General features: G+C 36.6%; 1 protein-coding gene across 1 annotated transcript in view; it reads right to left on the bottom strand.

Moving 5' to 3' along the window:
- Positions 1–169: 169 nt before the first annotated feature.
- LOC104156783 (sister chromatid cohesion protein PDS5 homolog B-like) overlaps positions 170–9640 on the bottom strand; it is a gene marked incomplete at its 5' end in the record, with an annotated part of 30951 nt that continues 21480 nt past the window's right edge. The window contains 6 exons of the mRNA XM_009709735.1: positions 170–349; positions 1671–1733; positions 2050–2169; positions 2963–3095; positions 3460–3574; positions 8051–8255. Coding sequence (XP_009708037.1) covers positions 170–349; positions 1671–1733; positions 2050–2169; positions 2963–3095; positions 3460–3574; positions 8051–8255 — 816 coding nt within the window. The remainder of the gene's footprint in view (positions 350–1670; positions 1734–2049; positions 2170–2962; positions 3096–3459; positions 3575–8050; positions 8256–9640) is intronic.

The following is a 9640-nucleotide window of genomic DNA, read 5'->3' as shown; positions in this document are numbered from 1 at the left end:
TTTTTTGTTTTCTTTTGAAGCCAAATTTATTTCTGGGGTTAGAAAGCCAAATTCATGGTTTCAGTTATATTAATGTGGTACTATAACTTTAGTTCAAAATAAGATAATAGAATTCTGTTTCTCACTTAGAAAACATCATAGAAATATTCAAAGTTTCCATTACAAATACTTAAAATATCAAAGCTCCTTTGTAGTCTACCAACCTCCCTTTGATCCTTCCTGGAGAGCTTGGATTTGAACTGCTGCTGGCATTGCTTACAGTTTCCATTCGTGAAGATTTGGATTGAGACTGCTTGCCTGCTGACGAAAGAGGCTTATTAACTGCTCCAAGAACATTGGCTGCTTTGGGCTGAAACCAAAAATATATTTCCTTTATTTTAAGCTACACGTTTAGATATTGTTAACATGTACTATGCTTAAAATACAGATTTCACTTTCTGCAATCAATATCCTAACTTTAAGACAAAGCAATGAACATTTTCATATGAAGGTTACAACAGACACCAGAAGGAAGCTGACAAAGCTGTAATCAAATAGCTAGCTGCCACCAAAACCAGTATTCTTCTCTCCACCCTTATACTCTGTCCTCTTCTCAGTGGTAGTACTGGGTGCTTACCTGACCTCGCAGTAAGCCACTTCAGCACTTTTTGTGCAGTTTGCTTTCTGCTGATCTAGCTGCCTGAACCAGCTCACCATTTGGATCAGATAAACATCTGCACTGGCAAAACAGAAAGAGCAGTAGGACAGCCCTTTCGGCAAAGATGCCATTAAACTGGCTTAGCTCTAATGGCCAGCCATGCTAGTTTGAACTGGGAATGAATGAGAATCTCAAAAATCAAATACTGTGGAGAAGATTTTGATACTTCATGCACAGATTTAAAAATGTTAGGTTTTTAATAGGTGCCAAAATTTCCAGACACTGGTGACGTCCAGGTTATTCATTTAACTGGATTATATTTCAGACATGCCAAATACCTCCAGCTCATACTAACTTTTGAAATAGTTGAAAGAGTTCAGTTACTCCTAAAGAGAATATACCTTTATGCCAAACACCCACGTACAAAAATGTTGAATTAAAGACCATTCCCCACATTTCTCATTATCTAAGATGATCCATCTTCTATTTCAATATTAGATTTTAGCTATATCTCAAGTTAGTGACAGCTAAAAAAAAAAGTTCAACACGCACATCACAGCAGCTTTCACTGTTCCTTTTTTAGAGATATGCACCATGGATGTGCTGGTTATACTTTTATAGCCAGAGGGAATTTTACACTTACACCAAAGATTCACTCTGCACTGAGTACAAGAAAAACAGCATACCCTTTCCAAAAAAGGTTAACCATTTTGCAAACTTGTCAAATATTATGGGTGGTTTTTTTGGACTCTCTCTTTTTAAAGACAACAGGCTTTGCCTACTATTACCACAACCCAGCACAGACAGTAGCAGGTTTCCCTTCTACCTATCTCTTTCTCTCCACCTGTTCACTAACCTTTGGTATATAAACCCTCTGAGCAGAAACAATCTGTTTTCTTAAATTTGAAGTGTTTCATTAACTACAAGTTAGTTTCCTTAAATAAAAAACCAAAACGAAACCAAAAAAAACCAAACGAAAACTGCAAACACAGCACCAAAACCAAAACCCCCAGTACCTCCATACCATACATACCTTTCCAGGAGTAAAAAAAGACTTCATTTCCGGAGGAAGATAATTTTTGGTGTTACTGAAATTCTGTAAAGAAAGGAAGGGGGCGGAAATCACAGCAATAATCAATGAACAAGATAAATACATTTTGGAGGTAGTACTGAAAAATTTTCTTTATGTTTTTGAGATTTTAAATGTGAACAGTATCTCAGGTAGGGAGAAGTCAGTGTGCGTATACATATATGAGTATTTATGAAAACATATACATACATATTCAACTACATTATAATAGGGAAAAGTCTGAAGTTACAAGAATTATTAAAAAAAGAAAAACAAACCTGAATTACAACTAACAAAGATTTAAACAGACTTATCTCAAGAAAAATTAAATGCCAAGGTGTACCTTGTCAGGTTGAGTAAAATATCTGGCTGGAAGTACAGGGTCTTTAGGGGATTCCAAACTGTATGTTGTACTCTTTGACATAATGATATTCATTGCTACATCACAGACTGTGTATAGTTTCTGCAAATAATCAAATTTGAAAAAAAAAAAACAAATAACACTTTAGAAGTTCATCACAAATCTTGACAAAAGACAGTATCTTTTGAGCACAGAAGTACAAGAACTCACAGTTTAAAAGGCATCACCTTAAACATTTAACATTAGCCTGCATCTTAAACAGTGTATTGCAGGTACTAAAATATAGAAGCAAAAGACAAAAGCACTGTAGGCCCAGCAGTTGAAGTGAGCTAGCTTTCAGGATCTTTCTACACTTAAGAGTAGTATATGCCATCGTTTCAAGGACAAAGCTAAAAAAAAAATCTCACCTCTGTGGGAACAGCAGAAAAGTGACACATCTGTACATTATGTGATGCAAAAACCTCAAAAACAAGATCAGGGTTTGATACACTCGCTACGCAACACACACCGGAGACATCTGACATTTATTTTTCTTCCTATACTAAACTTACTCTTGCATTTTCAAAATTAAATATTACAAAGCACTTTAGTGGATAACTTAAACAGTAAAAGTCATAGTTTACATATATTAGCATTTAATAATCTTACTGAGACAGAAACAGAAGGTCTGCAAATTATTACAACTCTCCTGCAAATGTGCAATATCTACTGAAGTGCAGGAAAATAACTGTCATCTAAACTACAGTAAATATAATCATTACGGTATATGAAGTATCATCTCCCACATACAATTCTATTGAAAGACATTTTAAAGTTGGTGCGTAAACAAAGAGCAACTCATTTCCAGAAGCAGGCCAGAATTAAATGCAATTTCCCGTCAAAAAGTATCACCTACTTCATTCATTTTTGGATCATCTGGTCCTTGAGCATCCTTAGTTTGTTTGATATTTTCTACCATTTTTCTGATAAATGCATGACTGTTGTTTTCATTTTTAGCCATCAATATCTCCAGTATGAACCACAGGCACCTAAAGGAGAAATGCAGTACTCCTCATGAATAAAAATGCAAAAGAAATTATTTTTAAAAGCACATCTGAGAAAGTGGTTTACTCTAGGTTTTACTAGTATTATGAATTTGAACTAGCCTAACTCTGGGAAACCAATTCTTTAGGAAAAAAAAAGAAATGAGGGTAGGATGAGCAGAAGGTGAAGGTTCCTCTGTAAGATATCATAGAGCACTAAAAAAGCACATATACTATTTCTCACAATATTTTACAGAAATAACTGCCGTTGTTATGCACACTGGGCAGTGTATTAGGGTACCAGAATGAACTAACCTTTCACTTGGAATAGATTGTTTTAACCCTAGAAATAACACTAAAGTACTCTTACTCTTTGATGTCCTTGAGTTGTTCAATGTCCTGGACTTTGACATAATCTGGGTCATGAGCTAGAAGATGGATAGTATAAGGGACAACGTACTCTGGTAGAAGTGACAACAGTTTCTCTGAAACGCAGAAAAAAAATGTGTCAAAAGACTACATACGAAGAAATAAGCTTTTCTACTACAGACAAAAGAGCAAAATTTAAGGTCAGCGTACATTAAGACAAAGTATAGGCACATGTGGGCCTATCATTTCTTTATGATGCTGCATCTCATGGTTGATGTGCAGATGTTTCATGCATGCAGAAATTAAGATTTTAAGTATCTCTTACTCAGGTCTGCGTATTTTCTAGCTACCTTGAGACTACAGCTACAGTCACCCCCGACTCCCAATCCTTTCCTTGGTTCAAAGCCTGTATTCTGAAAGACTTTGAAAAACAGAAGCGAGGACAGATCCATTTTAACTGCAAGATGCAAGACCAGCACAATGGCAGGTTAAGCTACTTTGTCTTTCTTTGGGCATTGCAGCGTACAGCCTTGCTGTCAACAGAACAGAAGAAATGATCTTCGGAGGGCTTTGCAGTCCCACTGCCACAGTGTTCTCCAAACCCACGGCCGACCTTATCTGTTTAAAGAAGGGACAGGAGGTAACATGAAAGCTATAACAAAGTACCAGCGGACTGAGTTTGAAAGGCTGAATCTCACTTGAACAGAGCAGCGCAACTGAACTATGACATTCAAAGCAGTCAAAACTTCTTCTAGCATCGCTGAGACTTCTAAGTAGTCCTAAGCAAGGACTGCAGGAAAAAGTCTTCCTACATCACGACCGTCAGATGGCCTATCTTCTTCGGGGATTCAAAAAGTAAGGATTGTTGCCAAAGGCCCTCTCAAAAGTTCGGATCACAAAATACACATTCCATAAGGCAACAAACAAATTCCTGAGCTAACCAACACTACGCAGAGTGAACTTCAGCACCTCAAAGTTTGATGATGAAAACCAGAATAAAAAAGGTCATATCCCACAGGGCAAGGACAACAAAAAGACAAGTTGTACAGCAAAAGTCAAAAAGCATTTTGCAAAAAACATCCACGCTGCTTTCTTTAGCCTAACGATTGACAGGAACTGGAGGATGCACAGCACTTCCAAGTTACTAAACCGTACCCTGTGCAACAGAAAGGATGAGAGGCAAGGAAGGCATGGTAGGATTCTAGGTATATTACTATGGTACAAGCATCTGCTCTTGAGAGCTTGCGACAAGTGTAAAGTCATAGTAATAACATGCCTATGGATAAACACTTGAATGTGGATGTGAAGGAAGGACGGAAATTCCTGGCTCTGCTTTTGGGGGCGGGGGGGGAAATCACAATTTTTAGCTAGTGAGTGGTCATGAAAGACACGAACAAGTCTGGAAAATCTTCTTTTGGTAAGCTTTTAACTATCCCATATTACGTTATGAATAAGAAGTCCAAACATCTGTAAATCATTATATATAACAATATTTGAAAACTATTATAAAATACATTAGAACACTGACATTTTTATCTCTAATACATGTATTCATATGGAGATGCTTGACAAATATTGTGTATATCAAATAAAATACATCATTATTGTAGATTTCACAAGACTAACTAAATAATTGCCATGCATAAGCCAAGTCTTAGTCCATCCCATTCTTAAAGGTCTGCATAATTGGCATAATGCACAGCCCACATAAAATATTTGGATTCATTCATAATAGCAAGGAAAGCGTTCAAAATTAATAAAGGCCCACAGAAGACAGTGCTGTCAAGTTCCAAGGGGACACTTTTGGACAGTCATTGCAGTTGATGCAGTTAATTATCAAGAGTAATATCTCTGCTACATAGACTGTAAGCCATCATAAGGTTTAAAAGAAACAGTGAAATCACCCAATTTCTTTCTATTCCGAGCTATATTTATGTAATTGAAATCCAGTGTACTTTGCAAAGCAGTTTTTAATGTGTTTCAGTTGACATTCCACTATTAACTTTAAAAACATCCTTCACTTCTTCAAGCACTGTCCTACATTTTAGCCAGCAGCTGTTTGCATAACTTAAAAAAAAAAAGATGTGGCAGGGAAGAAAAAGAACATAATTATGATTTCAGAACAGAAGCAAAATTGGCTTGCCTTAGACATGTCCCAGGCAAATCAATCCACTATTATTTGTATTAATTAGGAACTTCAACAGAATCCTCATCAAGAGCTCATGAACTCAGTGTTTCATTAACTTCCTGCCTTGTACAATGTCTAATATAACTATAGCAATAATTGCAACTGGGCCTGGAAAACAAAGTGGACCAGATCCAGACAAAGACTGACATGTATTTGTCATGACAAAAAAAATAGTATTTACACATTCTTTCCTCATCACTAATGAAGAAAGACACAACCTGAAAGGTAGGGTGACTTTACAGACATGAACTACCAGCGCTTGAAACCAGAATGTGCCAAAGCCCCTCACAACAGGCCTTTGTGAGGATTTAGGAAAGAAACGTGTTTTTTTAAAAAAATTAATCTCTACTCTTGTAATTTTTCCACTTACTGACATCCAAGTAAAAGCCCAGCCTTAGAAAACAAAGATTCCTATTCAAGACACAAGTCTCTCCCCAGATGAAACTACTAACAGATACACAGTCATAAGTCTCTTCTTGAGTGGCTTCCACTCTGAATAGCATTTAGAGAATTTAAGAGGCCTGAGAGAATTTCCTCCCAGCCTGTAAAAGGTTCAGTGTGGAGGAAAGAGGTATTTTACTGTCTGGTACCAGTCCTTCGGAAGTTTTCCTTAGGCAAGGTATACAGAAGTTTACCATCTTTTCAACAGATGTTGAAATCCCCCAAAATATCTGAAAGATATCCTCCTCACCTGTACCAAGTTTTCAAGAAGAAAACATATCACAAAAATCACACGTTTATAGATTCCAAAAAATAGCTGCGTTAATCAAAGATGCAGATTCTTAGCTCTAGTTTTTTTGTGGAAGCTTTTCAAAGGAGGTGCTCTCCTCCGTAGTACCCCGAGTTACTGCACGGCCACTTGGGACAATGACAGAGGGAGTCACACACACATGTCAGTAGTATGATCTTACCAAAACTGAGTTGCAACTGTGCTACTGCAATAATGATTTTTTTTAAGATGCAAACAGTTCAAGACATTTTATTTATTAAAACCTCAGACTGGTAAATTTGAATGTCACAAAGTTAACATCGTAATCCTCAAAAAATCCTGCAATCTATATTTAATCCAGACTCTTCACAGATTATAGTACATATCAAATCAATGGCATCACTCACAGTAAGTCTTTCAGCAAGAAAAAAAAACAAAATATCACCACGCACACTTTGAGGTCCCACTGGATAAAAAGAATCGTACACACCTAGGGTCCTCTCCATTTCTACTACAGGTTTTTGATAGTAACTTTGCAGCATCTATTTTAATACTGTCAGGAAATCAGCAATTACTTTTAATCATATAAGAATTCTTACACTTTCCTTCTACAAAACTAAAAGGAGTTTTCAACATTCAAGCGGAATAGTCCTAGGATGACTTAAAGGCATTTGCTCAATGGATTTTTCTTTTTTACATGTTATCGACGAGGGAGAAAAGCACTGCTTTTTTTTTTTTCTTTTTTTTCAAGTCTAATTAACAATACAGAAAAGGATTTCTCTGCAGACTTACTCTCTGATCAAAGTCTAAGGGGACTAAGGCATACACAGACTGACATGGTTAATATAAAGTCTGTGATTCATAAATGCAGAAGGAAATCAGCTATCTGACAGCATCTGTGAGATCAGATTCACAAAACAGGTCTGGTCTATCCTAAGACGAGATGAAAAAATCCCCTTCATTTCACAAAGGCCAAAGCATCAGTAATCTTTCAAAGAAATAAAAGTTTCAAAAACTCTTGTTCCAAATACCCATAGCTCTTCATAAAGGTCTACTTTTTCCTATGACTATATACCAGAGTTGTCATACTGTACGTGTGCAGCTTTAAGTAAGTCAAAAGGGAAAAGGACTGATTTTATAAAAGAAGAATAGCTAACATTAATCCATAATAACTTACAAAGCATTCCCACGATCAGACTGCTGGCACTGGGAAGAAAGAATTACATAAACTCATCCTGAAATGCCTAGATAGTCCTTTGCCAGCATAAGACAAGATAAGAAGCTATTCAATGTAGCAGGGTAAAGACAGTCAATTTAGTACAGCATTTATGTCATTAAGGTTGCATATTATTAATTACTGAAGTAAAATTAATCATTGTCACTTCACTTACAACATAATTAACCATTAAGTTCAAACAGTACACATAACTTCCTTGAAAAACTACTTCACTTCCAATATACTTAGGCATAAGCATTTGGGCAGCTTTTAACAAAACTGAAAGATCTCAGAAGTGCCTGTTAAAAAAACCCTAAAGACAAACTGGACTCTATTTTCAGTTTTCATTAGATACCTCTAAGTGAAATTTACAGCTATTTTATGTATAAAAACAGAAAGCCATCAATATTTTCACAGTCTATTCACATTTACATTTGAACTATAGCACTTGTACCAAAAAGCAACTTCTATTCTCTTACCACTAACTGCTGCGTGTTGCTTCAGATATTCCCTTCTGACATTTATGTTCTTCACAAGGCACTGCCTAGCATGAGCTCTTCTCTCTTTCACGGGATCTTTTGCACACAGTGCACAAATAGCCATATATTCTAGTGGCAGCCGTAGTCTAGAAAGGCCTTTGTGAAGTTTCTGAGCAAATATTTGTCTCACTTGGTAACATTCATCCTATTAAAAAAAAATAAAAAAAAAAAGGCAAAAACAAAAAAGGTAACAGTAAACTTTTCTAAAAGTAATAATAGACTGTGAAATAAAACATGGAAGCCTGGGTAAATATGCCAAAAAATCAATTTCAGACCTCACAGCCACAGAAACACAGGAATTGTAAAGAACGTTTTTTAATGCCAATTCAGAGCAATTTAATTAATCAGTTGAAGCTCCCCTTAAGATCATGAGAAGAGTTAAGGTGCAGAAACTGTACAGGAAGATATCACACCCAGGACCCACGGCCTAATTTAGCATAGTACTGGGGCATGGAGTTAAACAAACTTGTTTACAATAGTACCACTTGCTTTGTGGAGCTGAAGTCAAAGACCTGCACACCAAAACAGTGTTTTAGCCACCAGTAACCACTGTGTCGATCTTACTACTGCGATTTCACAAAATTTCATCAAGCCATTAATATCAGAAACTGAATAAAATTCAACAAAATTACCAGATAAGGTCAATTGCTGAAGACAGTACCAAGCATTTCCATTATGCTATGGAAGCTTACGAACTATGATTGACCACGGAAGAGAACAACTCCTGTCTAATAGTTGCCAAATAACACAAAGTAAAATAATATGGAGGCGGCAAATGTACTTCTTTAATTTATTAAGCAACATATTTCCAGAAAAGATACGAACTTTAAAATTTTCTGTATGAAAATAACCTACATACTTTAAGACACCATTCAACATACCACAAACCATTCAGTAACACAGGCCAAAGAAGGTTAACAGAAGCAGGTGTGGAAAACAGTAGAAAATGTACAGAAAAGCATAAGGTAAACAAGGCCACCAAAACAGCTTGGCATATTTAACCTGCCAAAAAAAGGTCAAGAGGAAAGATTTGTTATCACTAAATATGAAGAAAAGAACATTAACAGGAATAAACAGATATTTCAGTCAAATGACAGTTTTGAAACCAGAAAGAATTGAAGAGGGTTTCCAGCTATCAGCCAAAGGAAGTGCAGAGACAAAACCTAGCCACTGCTAACACTGACACTGCTCAATTTGCAAATGGCATCAGAAGAGATCATGTATTAGATAAAACAAGCTCTCTCTCTCCACACCCCAAAATTAAATCCAGAAGAAATCAATCAAGCCCCTTTTTCCCTTCTGTGCTTCAAGCCATAGTCTTCCTCTATGGACTGAAACCCTGAAATGCCTGCAGTAGCCAGAGCTGAAGCAAAACCCAAGCCCACAAACCCAAACCACAAGACCTACTCAAGATCTATTGCCTCTCTATCACAAATCCAGCCCCCAGCAGAAGGCTAAGATACAGCCCTCTTTTCTTCCTCAGTAACATCACCTAAGTCTAAAGCCTTTGGAAAGCTGAGAAGAGACCTG

The sequence above is a fragment of the Cariama cristata genome, unplaced genomic scaffold (assembly GCF_000690535.1).
Source record: "Cariama cristata isolate BGI_N322 unplaced genomic scaffold, ASM69053v1 scaffold3041, whole genome shotgun sequence".
Classification (NCBI taxonomy): Eukaryota; Metazoa; Chordata; class Aves; order Cariamiformes; family Cariamidae; genus Cariama; species Cariama cristata.
The sequence above is the reverse complement of the archived record's forward strand: the minus strand, read 5'-3'. Positions and strand labels throughout refer to the sequence as shown.